Below are 15,377 nucleotides of genomic sequence, written 5' to 3' on the forward strand. Positions count from 1 at the left end.
GGTGTTCTGTGGAGTGCATTTTGAGAAACGTGTACACACTACAAGTGAAATTCACATCTCAGGCTAAGACTATACCCTCAGCATTGCAATGTGATATTAGCAAAAGTGCTTTTATTATCCTACCTGCCAGCAATTCACATCTATAATTAGGAAAACTGCATGATTTCAAAATTACCCAAGTCTTGGAAAGACTTGTTTTTACCATATGTGTTTCTGTTGTAAAAGGTCTATTATTTTCACCCTCTTAAAAAAGGTTCAGTTTGATCAAGTTCTAATTATATTCTCAAGCACATTTTTCCATCCCATAAAAATAAATCCATAAACCTAGACATTTAAGTCACATTATCAATATACATGGTCAATCTACATGGTATGACAACAGATATAAGGAAAATAGATAATTCAACTAGGATATAAAGAACCAACTTAGAGTAAAATACATAACTAAACTAGAAAAAGAATCTACAATAAAAACTAGAGATGTAGAAGCAAGAGCATTTTTGACTGCCGTAAATCAGAGCTTCTTAGCAACCCACATCCCAAAAATGGTAGATAGCCAATATTTGTCAGAAATGATGTTGATTGTATACCTAGTGGACAGCTCTAAGCACAACTATAAGATTGATTTGGTTTTACAAAACTTTGAAAGAAGTAAAGTTAACTGACCAGTGACTCGAGTCTAGCTCCTATCAGATTCCTAATGAGAGCAAAGAATAAAGAACAAATGACCAAATATTGGGAAATATGTATCTTATAGATACGGCATGTAGATAAATAGATATATTTACTTTTATACATACCGTCATATGACCAATTCATAGGCGTGTTTGATATGGCGGTGTGTATGTGTATGGTTGTATAACTCTCTTATCCATATTCAGACACAATGTAAATGTAGATAGTATTACTATACCATCTATGTGAGATGTAAATATTGTAAAAGCCTTCCTTTGCATATTCTGCAGATGCTAAAAACCACCTGTATTTATGTTTTGTTTGGGTGCTGCTTCTGTGTGTATGAGTTTTATTGTTACATGAAGTCGTGCTTTAAAAAAGAGCCAATTTGACTGAGCCCTGTCATCCTAGCACTTTGGGAGGCCAAGGCTGGTGGATCACTTGAGCTCAAGAGATCAAGACTAGCCTGGGCAACATGGGGAAAAATAGGCCAGGTGTGTTGGCTCATGCCTGTAATCCCAACACTGGGAGGCTGAGGCAGGTGTATCACTTGAGGTCAGGACTTTGAAAACAGCCTGACCAACATGGTGAAACCCTGTCTCTACTAAAAATACAAAAAATTAGCCAGGCATGGTGGCACATGCCTGTAGTCCCAGCTACTCTGGAGGCTGAGGCAGGAGAATCACGTGAACTCAGGAGGTAGAGGTTGCAGTGAGCCAAGATTGCGCCACTGCACTCCAGCCTGGGCAACTGAGTGAGACTCTGTCTCAAAAAGAAAGAAAAAAAAAAAAGCTGGGATGGTGGCAAGCACTTATAGCCCCATAGCCCCAGCAACTCAGGAGGCTGAGGTGGGAGGATGGCTTGAGTCCAGGAGGCAGAAGTTGCAGTAAGCCGAGATCACGCTGCTACTCTCCACCCTTGGCAACAGAGCCAGAACCTGTCTCAAAAAAAAAAGAAAAAAAAAAGCCAATTCATTCTTGCTTTCTGCCTGCTGCTATTGTTTCCCAGAAGTCTGCAGCTATGCTGAATGATTTGAACATGAACATCAAGGCATCTTCAAAACATTTCTGCTCTCTCCTTATGCTCACCATATAAAGCTGCAAGGAAACATTGTGTCATTAATTTTCTATACATAGCCTGCTTGGCAAATCTTGGAGAATAAGCAGCATCTCCCAGGGTGGTTGTGTGCATAACATGAGAATATTCGTTGAAGCACTTTGTAAACATAAAACATTACACATAGTAAGTCATTGTTATCATTGGCATTACTTTAATGTAGTAGAATGGAATCCAGGACTGGAATCAGCCAGTCATGTCACTAAGGAAGAGAATGGAAATTAATATCCAATTAAACACCTTCTTTTTTTTTTTTTTTTTTTTTTTTGAGATGGAGTCTTGCTCTGTTGCCCAGGCTGGAGTGCAGTGGCGTGATCTTGGCTCACTGCAAGCTCCGCCTCCTGGGTTCACGCCATTCTCCAGCCTCAGCCTCCCGAGTAGCTGGGACTACAGGCGCCCGCCACCATGCCCGGTTAATTTTTTGTATTTTTCTTTTTTTTAGTAGAGACAGGGGTTTCACCATGTTGGCCAGGCTGGTCTCCAACTCCTGACCTCAGGGGATCTGCCCACATCAGCCTCCCAAAGTGCTGGGATTACAGGTGTGAGCCACTGTACCAGGTCAACCACCTTCTTATAGCAGAGTACCAGAAGCTTAACTAGAAGTTTTACATAAGCTATCTCATGTATTGAATAGTATTCATAGGGAATACTGGGACTCTTAAAGGAACCAAATAGAGTTTGTAGTTAATACAGATGTAGCGCCATAGAGAAGATTAGACATCATGAATTTTCATTTGAGAATGAATCAGCTTGCCAATTTATATCATTTTCCTGTAAAAGCTTATTGGCTTGGTCATGTACTTTACTAGTCAATGGCTACTTATTATGGAGCTGTCAGAACTTGGCCAAGACCATAAGCTCTATATTGCATGCAAAATCTTAGTATTATTACTATTTATACAACTTCAGCGTTGTGAACTGGTGGCAACATGAACTCCATTTTCTTCATGATCATTGTCATTTCATCACCTTGTACTAACTGTGCACGTGGTTTTTGACAATTTGTTTATCTTTTAAACTTACCCCTGAAGCCCACCTGTTTGGGCATCCATTAGTTCTTAGACTCACAAAGATCTTTACCCACTGAGTTGATATTGTCTGTTCTCAATGGTTGTGATCTCTGCCCTCAAATAAAATATGATGTTACAGCATGTGTATATCTCATTGAGTTGCTGCTGAAGGGTTTCATAAAATGTGATGACAGGAAAGAAGGAAAGGCAGACTTCCACCACAATCTTTTCCAGGATTCTAAAGTTTAAGGACATGAACACTAAGTCAGAAGCAGCCAGGCTATAGGTGCTGCCCTTTGCTTCTACCGGGATAACAGGGAATGTGGATTAAAAGGGGACTAAGGGCTCATGCCTGTAATCCCAGTGCTTTGGGAGGCCAAGGTGAGTGAATCACCTGAGGTCGGGAGTTCAAGACCAGCATTAGCAACATAAGGAAACCCCACCTCTACTAAAAATACAAAAATTAGCCGGGCATGATGGTGTGTGCCTGTAGACCCAGCTACTTGGGAGGCTGAGGCAGGAGAATGGCTTGAATCCAGGAGGCAGAGGTTGCAGTGAGCCGAGATGAAGATGGCAGCACTGTACTCCAGCCTGGGTGACAGAGCAAGACTCCCTCTCAAAAAAAAGGGGGGGGGTGGGTGCTAAGTACAAAGAAGGAAGTTATTACTACTTTTATCCATTCATTTAATTACTAAGCAGTGAGCGCTGTTGTGTGGACTTTCCTCTTGCCCTCCTAAGGAAGAAAGACAAAAAAACTATAATGCAAAGCAGTGTGAACTATATCCATTATGATGCAACTGGAAGTTCTGGGTGCAAAAAGTCGAAATTATGTTCTGACAATGGCTAGCAGTATTTACGTATCGATAAAGGTACAAAACACCAGCCTGGTTCATACTCAGCTTATCAAATCTACTACCTGTTGTTGCTATTAGGACTATGAAATAGAGATTTGTTAAAGGTGCCCATGCCATTTATTTACTTTATGATAAGAAATTGTGCAGAGGCTAGATATTGAGTCTTATGATCTCACTCCATGATAGACTTTACAGGGCCAACTTAGTAATGTATCATACAGAGCATGTCGTCGTCACCATTTCTAAAATGTTCAGTGAGCCAAGAGCAAGTCCACAGTCACAGGGCAGGTACAGTGAGTTTCCTGTGTGCAGAAACAGAAACTTCTGAATCTTGCACACTGCCACCAGGGGTCAGGGACCGGGCTGGAAGAGAAGGCACTCTGGCAGAAAGGAAGTGTTATATTACCCTGAGAAGCACAGGAACCAAAATTCCCGTCTCCTCTTCTTGAAAGCAGCTCACTGCTAGCTGAGCAAGGTTCGAAGGAAGGACCTTAGAAATGTTCTGCCAGCGCAAAGGTATGTGTAAGTGCTCTTTTAGTGGCTTTAAATAAGTTATTTTGGAAAGTCAGATACAGCGGACATTAAAGGGCACACTTTGTGTTGCATTTTCAAATTCCAGATGAGCTGTATGGATCTATGACGATGCAGTTGGAGGTTCTATAGCTACTGCCTCCAAAATGCGAATGTTTGGTTGGGGAGGTTAGGAGGGATTAAACTCTGTCAGAACACTTAAATCTAAATAGAATATCTTTTTTAAAAGATTTTACATATGTGTAAATTATTTCTCTATGATTTGCTGTAGGTACTGCTGCTAATTATGATTCCATAAGTACTCCCAGAAATAGATTCAGACAAAATAATTTTGAGTCTCTTCATGTCCAGTGATTTATTTTTTATTCATTCATAGGACATTTTTCGGTAAGATTTCCATGTTGCCTTACCTTATTCTTCACTCAAAAATTGTCCCTAACTCGGGTAATGGCAGTGATCAAGTCACATGCTCTCACTTTTGTCACCACTGTATTCTGGGTTTCAAAGACTTGTAATTCATTTCATTAAGACTCTCCACACGATCCTTGTAAACATTTGCTTAAATGTCTTTGTTCTTCATTAGTGTTTTATTACGTTACATTCTCTAGGCTCCACAAAAATGAGGCGAGAAATAGGAGGAATTTTTTTTTCCCTTTTTTCTTTTTTTTGGTTGAAGTTTTGGTCAAACAAGCCAAAATAACATTATCTTTAATGGATCGACCTGTACTTTTAAATGGAAGGAATAAAGATATAAAAAGAACTGAGGCGTGTAAGTAACCTCTTTGATTTTTAATGGCATGCAGCAGATGGAATTCATTATTGACTTTTAAAAATGAAATTGCTCTGCATTATTATTTATTTATAGTTTTCCTTTCAAAAGAAGTAATTACCATTACTAGGTTAGTTTTTCCTCAATCACAAGCAACTGTGTGACAGTATCAGAATGTATAATATACTTTACCACTTATTTAGTCATGAGGCTAAATGATGTTGCAGGATATTATCCCTTTTTAAATTAGTAATAAATGTATGGGTATAATGCACAACTAAGAGGTTGAGTATCTTTTCTTTTTATTTGGGTAATTTCAAAAGCAATTATTTCACATCATAAGGTAATTTATTTATGAAATTCTCATTGCTGAAACAAAAGTGTTTTTAATTAGAAATAATCTAATTTCATTTTTCCAGTTCGGCACCCAGATACTGTGATGATAGTCAAAATTTATGCAAATTACCAAGTGAAATGTTTAGGTGATTGGTTTTGAGCCCAAACAATTTTTTAAATTTTAATCACAAATTCTAAAACTTTTCAGTCATTGGGGAGGTTGATAACCAGTCATAACAAAATTTAATTTTTAAGCAATGCCAAATATTTAATCAATTACATCTAGTTCAAATTTGAGAGGTATTAAAATTGCCTTTGTAATAAAAAAATACACAAGAAAGGAGAAAATTTTCTGGTGTTAAATACGGAGCTGTCGTTATAAAAATGTATGAACCCCTTTTCAAAGCTGATGTTTTAAGGTATCATTTCATATACAGGACAGCATTTATATTTAATAAGATCAGGAGATTTGGCATGAGCAGGATTCAGACCACTTTTGAATTTCAATGAAACTCCTGGTTCAATTAGATCCCTCTTCCCATCCTTCTTACCTCTTCCCAGCCTATCCTCCTTTCCCCTAGCTGCTTCCGCCTCTGTACTCTTCTCTCTCCTCCTCCCTCCTATGCCTTATATCCTCTTGGCACTTTTACACTGAGACATCATTTTCTACAAGTGGATCTGCTGTCTTCAACAGTGGTCATTGTTGTGAGACTGAAGGATAGCAATGAATATTTCATATATAGCACTTAAACCTCTTCATCTAGATTATGCATTTTGCTTCATTGTACCCATCCATAGGCACTTAATAAGTGCTTATTGATTGCCTAGTGAGATTGTATTATAACTGATTTTGAGAATTTTCATACCCTCTGCAGTTACTAGTGCTATATTTCTTTGATTCTAAGATGTACATTTTTTTCACATTTTACCTTTTTAAAATCTAAAATCACCTTGTGATAAAGGTATATTGTGATTTAATTGACAGATTTTTTTTTTAATCTTTCTTTCTTGGTCGTGCATCTCACAATCAGTGGTATCTTAGATTGATGAAATGCAGCAGTGAAAATATATACCTAAGTCTGTGACTTGTATAATATGTTAAAGGCCATATATTTGGAACTTCATAAAGTCTTCTTTTTTTCTTATGTGGTTTATCTGGGGCCAATTTTGGTCTCTCCTCACTACATTCTTCCACTCTGGCTTCCTGGCACTGTGGTTCTAACTGTTCTTAGGCCACTGTCTTGGCTGAACTCCCTGGAAAATACTCAGAGAATTTTATTAGTAATTACCAACATTCAACCGTAATGCAATGGACAGGGAACAAGTTTTTAAAACTGAAGACCCATGTTCAAGTTATGTTTCTGCTCATTAAAAGCTATTTGTATTTAGCAATCTGATAATTATTCCCAGAGCTTCAAATTACACATCTAAAGAAGGAAATAATACAAATAATTTCTTCATCTATGAATTAAGACAATTAGTAAAAAAATTGTACCAGTAAAACTATTGAAAATGAAATGTGTATGACAGTATTTTTAAGCCATGAGGTACTGTTAAATTATAAATCATAAGGATCAACATTAAATGAAACATTATTAGAAATGTGTGAGTAGACAGGGAAAGAAGGAAAAATTATATAATTCATTCCAAATTAGAGAGTTTTAAATTATCATTGGAAATGATGATATGACCCATTAACTAGCTTTCTGAATTTAGAGAACCGTGAAATCTATCTTCAGATTATTTCTTGCATATCAGAGTCTGGTCTGTTCTGAATTCCAGTGCTGAATGCATGCCAGTCTCTGAGAGCTTTTATCCTTTACTGAATTAGCAAGCCACAACCCACAGTATCTCTGTGGTATTACAAATAAAAGAGATTACTTAGATTCCCCAATTCCTTTCCTGCCTTGATTCTTTCCATTTAAAAGTGAGACCCCTGTCTCTACAAAAAATTAAAAACTAACTGGGCATGGTGGTGCATGCCTGTAGTCCTAGCTACTTAGAAGACTGAGTGAGAGGATTGCTTGAGTCCAGGAGTTCCAGGCTGCAGTGAGCTGTGACGGCACCACTGCACTCCAGCCTGGGCAACAGAGTGAGACTCGGTCTCTAAAAAAAAAAAAAAAAAAAAAAAATGAATTTTATTGTTTTTCACAGTTTCAAAAACATACCGGGCGCGGTGGCTCAAGCCTGTAATCCCAGCACTTTGGGAGGCCGAGACGGGCGGATCACAAGGTCAGGAGATCGAGACCATCCTGGCTAACACGGTGGAACCCCGTCTCTACTAAAAATACAAAAAACTAGCCGGGCGAGGTGGCGGGCGCCTGTAGTCCCAGCTACTCCGGAGGCTGAGGCAGGAGAATGGCGTGAACCCGGGAGGCGGAGCTTGCAGTGAGCTGAGACCCGGCCACTGCACTCCAGCCTGGGCGACAGAGCGAGACTCCGTCTCAAAAAAAAAAAAAAAAAAAAGAGTAAAAAAAAGACTTGTTATTATTGCATCTTTAAAAGACAGGATACTTCAATGGCACTTGAAAGAGTACTGTTGAATAGAATTCAATTGCTATAGTAACTATAAAACACAAGATTATCCATTAAAAGTTAATATATTTAGTGTATGTATTACTTTTGAGCATAGGGATACTTTGAAGAGGCAAGAATAAATAAAAGAAGAAAATGCTGTATTAAAGGTATGTGCAGGTTAAAAGGGGAATTGAAGCAGAGGGAATTCTTAGTCATTACTTGAAAATTCTGGTTTTCTCCTATACTGTATGTGTCAGTGGAAAGTCTTTTAATATCTCATTTAAGTCACTTTATTTCCAAAGACCACAAGTTATGACTCTGACATGAACATTTAATCGTATGCTGGGGTTTAAAAAATGTTTCCATTTCAATATATTATTAATAAAGACAAACACATCAGGCCCACTTGATGTTAACTGCTATACTTGGTGCTTTTCATTCACCAATTCATTAACATGTTGACACATTTTAGCATAATAATATATTATTCATACATTAAACTATATTCTTATTTCCATTAATGGAATTATCATTTCTCTAGCTATTCAGGCCAGAAACATTGGTGTAATTCTAGGCCTTCTCTTTCTTACTGACCCTGCATCCAGTCAGCCTAGAGATCCTGTTGGCTCTCTTCTCAGAATAAATCCAAAATCTGTCCAGCCCTTACCACTTGCACCGCTTCCACCTCGGTCCAAATACCATCATCTTTTGACTGCACTGTGGCAAGAGGCTCCTGACCGGTGTCCCTGCCTCTGCTCTTGCTCCCCAATCCCCACCCCAGTCACTTTTCAGTGAGGCAACTGGGAGGAATGTGGTTCAAACATGAATCTCATTGCATCGCTCCTTTGTCCAAACCCAAAGTCCTAATCATGGCCCACAGGGCCCTAACTGATCACCCCCAACAACCACACACACACACACACACACACACACACACACACACACACCCCTACCTTACTTCATATAATTCCCCCGCCATTACTCCACTCCGACTTCAGTGGTTTCTTTGCTATTCCTTGAACACACCACACGTGCTTCTTTCTCAAGGCCTTTGCAATTTTTGTGCCCTCTACCTTGAAGGCGCTCCCCCTAGAGATCCATGTGGCCAACTTCCTCACTTTCTTTGGGTTCTTATAAAATTGTTTTTCAGTGAGACCTTCCCTGACCACCGTACCTAAAATTTCAAATTCCCTGCCCATCAACAGTTCACATGCACTCTTCTCTGCTTTTCTTTTTTCCTCCTTAGACTAACACATATAGGTGTGTGTATATTTATCTACCTTACTGGAACACAAACATTATAAAAAATAAATGTTTTGTCTTTTTTCCTCCATATTCTATCCCTTGTACCAAGAGCAGGGCCTAATACGTAGAATGTCTTCAAACATTATTTGTTGAATATATCCTCAGTTAACCCTGTACCCTCAGTAGGTACAATTATTACCCCCATTTTACAGATGAGGAAGTTAAGGACAGAAAAATTAAGAAACTTATTCAAAGTCAAACAAGCTAAGCAAGCGTCAGAACTAAGATTCAAACCCAAAATCCTGGCTCCAGAATATATGCTCAGATCACTGACTGAGTAGATTAATCAGAAGAGAGCTACCTATAGATTCCTCTGTTCCCTGAGATTTTCTTCAATATTGGTTTCATCCAGTTAAATGGAAAAATTGAATGTCATCTGCTACTGACAACATAGTCAGATACAGTAAAGCTCCTTTTTCCCATTCCTCTTTAATGTCTTTTTGTAAAAAAAAATATGAGATCTTTCAAAAATAGAAAATATATATTTTTTAAAAAACAGCCCTAATCCCACCCATGTGGACATTAAAATAGTAATGATAAAGTTAACATATACAGAATAGTAAAAAAAAAAAAAAAAAAAAAAAAAAAAAAAAAAGCACTAAGGAAAATTATAAAATGAAAACATGCATTGAATGCCTATTATATTCTGTAATAAGTCGGCCCTCTGAGGACATATTTGGTATTATACATGGAGTCTAATGAGAGAGACAGACACATACTCAGTCAGACAAACTCTAAATTGGAATTTAGAAGAAGAAACGTCAAACAGAGATCTTCTGACAGCTGAAAGTGGAGCTTGGTAGAGTAAGTTGTGGGGCAGGTGAATAACAGTGGTGGAAAGGGATTAAAGAACTAGAGACTGAAGAAACGGTTTCTGAAAGAGGAGGTGGGAGAGTACCAAAGAGAAATGTGACTTACCTCACTATTTTGCTATAGATGAGGAGACTTAGTATGGGAGAAGGTTTTTAAATAACATTTTATATGCTGTAGACTAGAAATTACAGGAAAATCAGTTATTGAAAGGATGTGTTGAATTTAACTTGTAAAAGGGTATCATTACTTATCCAAATGCGTCATGTGAGAAAATTGTCAAGTTCATTTCCCCAGACTACCTCAATCTATTCCTTCTGACAAACCAGAACAAGAAATTCTGTTTTCCAAATTGTTATTTTTGCCAACACATTAAGCCAGCTTCAGCTTGCTACAGTGCGCACACACATACACACACACACACACACACACATACACAATTATCCTGTGTTACCCTGTGTCTGTTTAGTGTTTTCATTCACACATGTGTTTTCTTACCTCCCCACCCTCGTTCCTCTGGAAAGTCAGGTTGTCAACCGATTATTTCCCTGATTTGAGAAGGTCACTGGGAACTTGCTTTCATTCAAACCATTGGCAGTATGGTCTAGCTTAGTGACAGACTGCTGGGTCACTCAGGTCCTTCGATAAGAGGGCATAGTGTCCTTGTATGGTAGCCATTCCAAATAAGGAAGTAAAGAAGGAGTAAGATATTTAGATAACAAATGTTAAGGAGAAAAGGATAGAGTAATGAGACTGGAGTAGGGTAGGGCAGTGGTGCAATTAGCCTGGATAACAATGGGGGCATCTCTGAGAAGGTATCATTAGAATTGAAACCCAAATTGTGGGAAGAAAGCAGAAAAACAAGGATCAGGAAGAATAGCTAACCAGGTAGAGAGAAAAGCCTGGTGGTGGAAATTAATTTGTTTTGTTCAAGGAACAGAACAAATACCAGTAAGATTGGACAGAGTGGTAGGGGTACATAAATGAGGTCTCAGAGATAGCTGAGGGCTGGGTATCCACTCAAAACTGACCTTCATTTATGTCTACAAGCACTGGAATTGCTGTTTTTTGGATGTGTCCCAGTTGTAAATCTACCATTATTTATTGTAGAAAATAACTTGACATTGCTCAGCACTGTAAGAAACCTTTGATATACATTCTCATTTTCTTTAACATTTCATAACATCACTTTGAAGTTTGCAGACCTGATGTTTGTTTTTGGTTTTGTTTTTGAGACAGGATCTCACTCTGTTGCCGGGCTGGAGTGCAGTGACGCAATCATGGTTCATTGCGGCCTTGACCTCCCTGAGCTCAAGTGATCCTCCCACCTCAACACCCTAAGGAGCTGGGACTTCAAGCATATGCTACTATGCCCGGCTAATTTTTCTATTTTTTGTAGAGATGGCATTTCATCATGTTGCCCAAGATGGTCTCGAATTCTTGGGCTCAAGCAATCCTCCCAACTTGGCCTCCCAAAGTGCTAGAATTACAGGCATGAGCCACTGCACCTGGCCAAGCCTAATGTTATTTCTGTTTTATTGATAAGGAAATTATGATACGAAAAGTTACATGAATTACATAAAAAGGTCAACTCCCCTTCCCTCCCCATACCCCACATGTTTTGACATGCTATGCTTAACACACATATTGACTTGCTAGGCTAAATCAAAATTTTCAAGCTGGGAGCAGTTGTGTGCACCTGTAATCCCGGCTTGCTGAGGCAAGAGAATTACTTGAGCCCAGGCAAGAGAATTACTTGAGACCAGCCTGGACAACGAAGTGAGACCACCCTCTCTATAAAAATAAATAAATAGAAATTTTCAGAAAGTCAAAACTGCCTTTTAGCTTGGATAGAAAATGGATTTGTGACTTGGGTATAACTGAGGCTCATCATTGCTCAAAATACGAAAACAAAAAGAATTGCTGCAATGAATTAAAAACAGGCAACCTTGGTTTGTTCTAATAGCACATGTGTGTAGAGCAAGAATCTACATTCTCTGTTCAACCACATCGTTGATCCTGCTGGGTGGCTAGTTTATAATTCATGTGATGGTCACTGTCAGATTTAAGTTTTAAGTAATTCTCTCTGGAACATGTATTTGAGGAGGGCAGGACAGCTTAGGCTTGGTGAGATATGTTGACAATCCGAACTAGGGTAATAATAGTTTAGGTCTCCTCACTTAGCCATCTTAGTCACTAAGGTTTGTCTGCATTGTATAATCAATAATGTTTCCCAATCTTGTTGAAATGACCTCACGTGTGATAACACTTAAAAATTCAAAGAAGTGAGCTATAGTTACTTTTCTTCTATTTTGTATATGTTTACTTTATTGTAAATGTATACTAGATTATTTATGTCTTTATAGGAATTTTCGTTATATTTAATACATACTTTTTTCTCCTCTCTATGGTTAAAATTGGTTTTAATTTTATATCTTTTCAAACAGTAATGTAAAATTTTCAGAAGTTAAAAAATTATTTTCTATCAAGAAGTACTATGGTGCTCTGTTCTGGGGTGTGTGCGTGTGTGTGTGTGTGTGTGTGTGTGTGTGTGTGTGTGTGTTTCTTATAGCATAAGTTCTTACAAGAAGAAAGAAAAGTTTCTTAAGTTGAAAAAACAATGTAGATACATTAAAAATATTCCAGTGTTGAAGCTATCAAGCCCACTCTTTGAAAGCAAAAGATAGCTAATCATGTTTTTCCTTTTGAAAAAAAATTTTTTAAAAGATATTATATAGAAATATATTATTTACTGACTCAACTATTAACTAAAAAGCCTTTCCACTCTATGCAGATGATAAGATGAAGGTATCTTTAAAATTCATTTTCTAAAAAATCCCAGTCTTTCTTGTTTCTTGCTTATTGTTTTTATGATTTTAGTTGTATTTCTGCACCTGTCATTCTCTGTATGACATGGCCTTGATTGAAGTTTGGTGTCTTTTCACTTTTCATTCAGTGTTTTTCATACTTTTACATTAATTTACTTATTTTTGCTTTGGTTTTCTGGTTTATTAACACCTTCTCTGTCTGGATTATTAAATCCATGTTGTAAATTTTTTTTACCTTAAAAGTAGCTCATTTTCTTAGTTTTTTTTTTAACACTTACACATTTATTAAGCTTGAGGTATGTGTTTAAGAATATCTTTAAAAAAATTATTTCACTTTTCTTCCAAGTGTCAAAGCTGCTTTCCTGGTTTAACATTGTAGATCCCTGCAATAATTTTTTACAAGTCACTATTACCAGATCTTAAACTTGAGGAAAAATTTTTGTGGTTATGATTCACTAGTGTTGTGATAAATATTTCAAATTAATTTTTAAATATACATGATAATTTATCATATTTTAAATGCATCATGATTTTAATGTGCTTAATAACTTTTGTAAAGCACTCGGATATATTTTTCTTATATTATTTAAAATATTCGAGTCCTGAAAAATATGAAATGCTTGGATACATTTCCTCTATTACGTTTCGATGCTTTTCTCCAAAGTTAACCTTTCGTGTCTGCAACATCCTGTATCTCAAAGTACATGCACATGTTATGTAAACAACTAAAATCAAGGCCAAAAAAAGTACATGCTATTAAGCAAAATTGGATCAGAGGCACATCCGTAAAGGAAAGAATTCAGGATAGAATAGTGATATTTCAAAAGAAAACTTGGTTTCTCACAGATTCCTCATGGTATATATTCAGATGTTGTTACATAAGAGAACATTCCTTCCAAATTATTTAGTTTCTGGTGTTTTGAGACAAGAGTAGCCTTCAACATGTCTTAAACTTGCCTTGCATTCATTGCTTTTTAAATGTATGCATTTTAATATGGAGAATCTCCTGCAAAAATAATGGAAAGGGATTAGTGTTTTACAGTGGAAATGCTAAATGCTGTTGAGATAAGGAAAATCAACTTTTTGAAAGAAAAAAGATGAAATAATAGCTATCTGATGGTTAAAAAGTGGTAAAGTGAGATATTCTATATTTGTGTTTTACATCAACTCCACTATTTTGTCTGATTTACTCTTGAATCAATGTAGTAGCTTAATGATGATGACATCATCAACATATGAAGATGACAAAAACAATTAAGCTACCAAACTACCCAAATGTTTTTAGGGAATCTTTCTATTTCTTCCCTGCAGCCAAGAAGCAATTATACTGACATTTAGTTCTTTCACTTCCAGCAGGAAACTTACTTACTCTTTTTTCAGAGATGATTGAAACCTCATGCCACTTAGCAATAAAGAGACCACCATTACTGGTGGGATTCATAGTGGAAAGCATTAAGCATTTTGGAAGTGAGTCCTAAAGCCTTTACCATGACAGGATTGATATAGCAATAGGTGGAGATTGAGGACACAGGGATCCACCAGCTATTCGTTCTGCAGGTCTGTATGATTGCACTTAGGAGATTCCCCATGCTTACTATTACACAGAGAGATTTACTACGTAGGATTCCTAACTGGAGTCCTACCTTTCAGGTTTCTCCCTGCCTTTCCAATCCATTATCCTCACTGCCATCTTAACAGTATTTCTAAAACATAAAACTCATTGGTTTTCTCTTTTAAAAATCTTTGAAGATTTCCTATTGCCTTTTCCATGTGGTCCAAACTCCTTATTATGGCACATATGGGTCTTTCAGGGTTTGTAACCTATATTCCTAGAACTTCCTGTTTTCTATGTCCTCTTCCCAAAGAGTTGACATTAGGAATGCTTGTCCATTGGATTGTTGCAAGGGTTCAATGATAAAATATATAGAAATATTTCATAATAGCTAGCATTTATTGGCCCTTTATCATCGTACCAGGTGCCAAGGACTGGGCAGAGAATTTATACATATTCTCTCATTTAATCTTCGTACAACCCCAAGAGATGTAAATGCTTTTATAAACTCCATTCTATAAATGAAGAAACAGATTTTGAGAGGTCAGGCAACTTTCCCAAGGTCACACCTATAGATAGAAATGGAGTTGAATTTTATCTCTCCAACTCCAAAATTGATGCTTTTATAAATTTTACTGTTACTTGGCACATTGCCTGGTGTATAATTCCATTTGATTAAATATTCATTTTTTTAAAACCATTACTATAAAACTTACAGTATCTAAAAAATATTTTGTTTTGCTTTCCTTGCCCTCCAAGGTTAGCTGATACCTCACTTCTTGGACTCTTTCTAGATGCCCCATCCCCTCTCTGCTATCCTCTTCCATCTTCACACGCATCATACTCAGAGTGTAATGGTTGACCTGTATATCTGATGCCTCTGATCTGTTGGCGCTTCACGTATGCAGCACTGTGTTTCCATTGTCTTTGTACCCTCAGGGATTAGCATCTTGTTCAGCATTCAATATTTGTTGAAAAATTGAAGGAATAAAACAGACTCCAAGGATAATTTTAAAGTATGTGGGCTCTGTCCTTTCTCGCAAATGCTGCATTTCTGCTTCCATTTAATGTTTA

General features: G+C 37.3%; 1 protein-coding gene across 6 annotated transcripts in view; it reads left to right on the forward strand.

Annotated features, from left to right (window-relative positions):
- Positions 1-15,377, forward strand: part of OXR1 (oxidation resistance 1) — a 469,361-nt gene that overhangs the window by 331,598 nt on the left and 122,386 nt on the right. For 2 of the 6 annotated variants that reach the window (XM_077943952.1, XM_077943953.1), the window contains exon 1: positions 3,830-4,171. The exons of the other annotated variants lie outside the window; for them this stretch is intronic. In XM_077943952.1, the coding sequence (XP_077800078.1) occupies positions 4,153-4,171 (19 nt within the window). In that variant the 5' untranslated portion in view covers positions 3,830-4,152. Of the gene's footprint in view, positions 1-3,829; positions 4,172-15,377 lie in introns of those variants that run through there. 6 annotated transcript variants of the gene reach the window in all.

Source organism: Macaca mulatta, chromosome 8, assembly GCF_049350105.2.
Source record: "Macaca mulatta isolate MMU2019108-1 chromosome 8, T2T-MMU8v2.0, whole genome shotgun sequence".
NCBI classification, from domain to species: Eukaryota; Metazoa; Chordata; class Mammalia; order Primates; family Cercopithecidae; genus Macaca; species Macaca mulatta.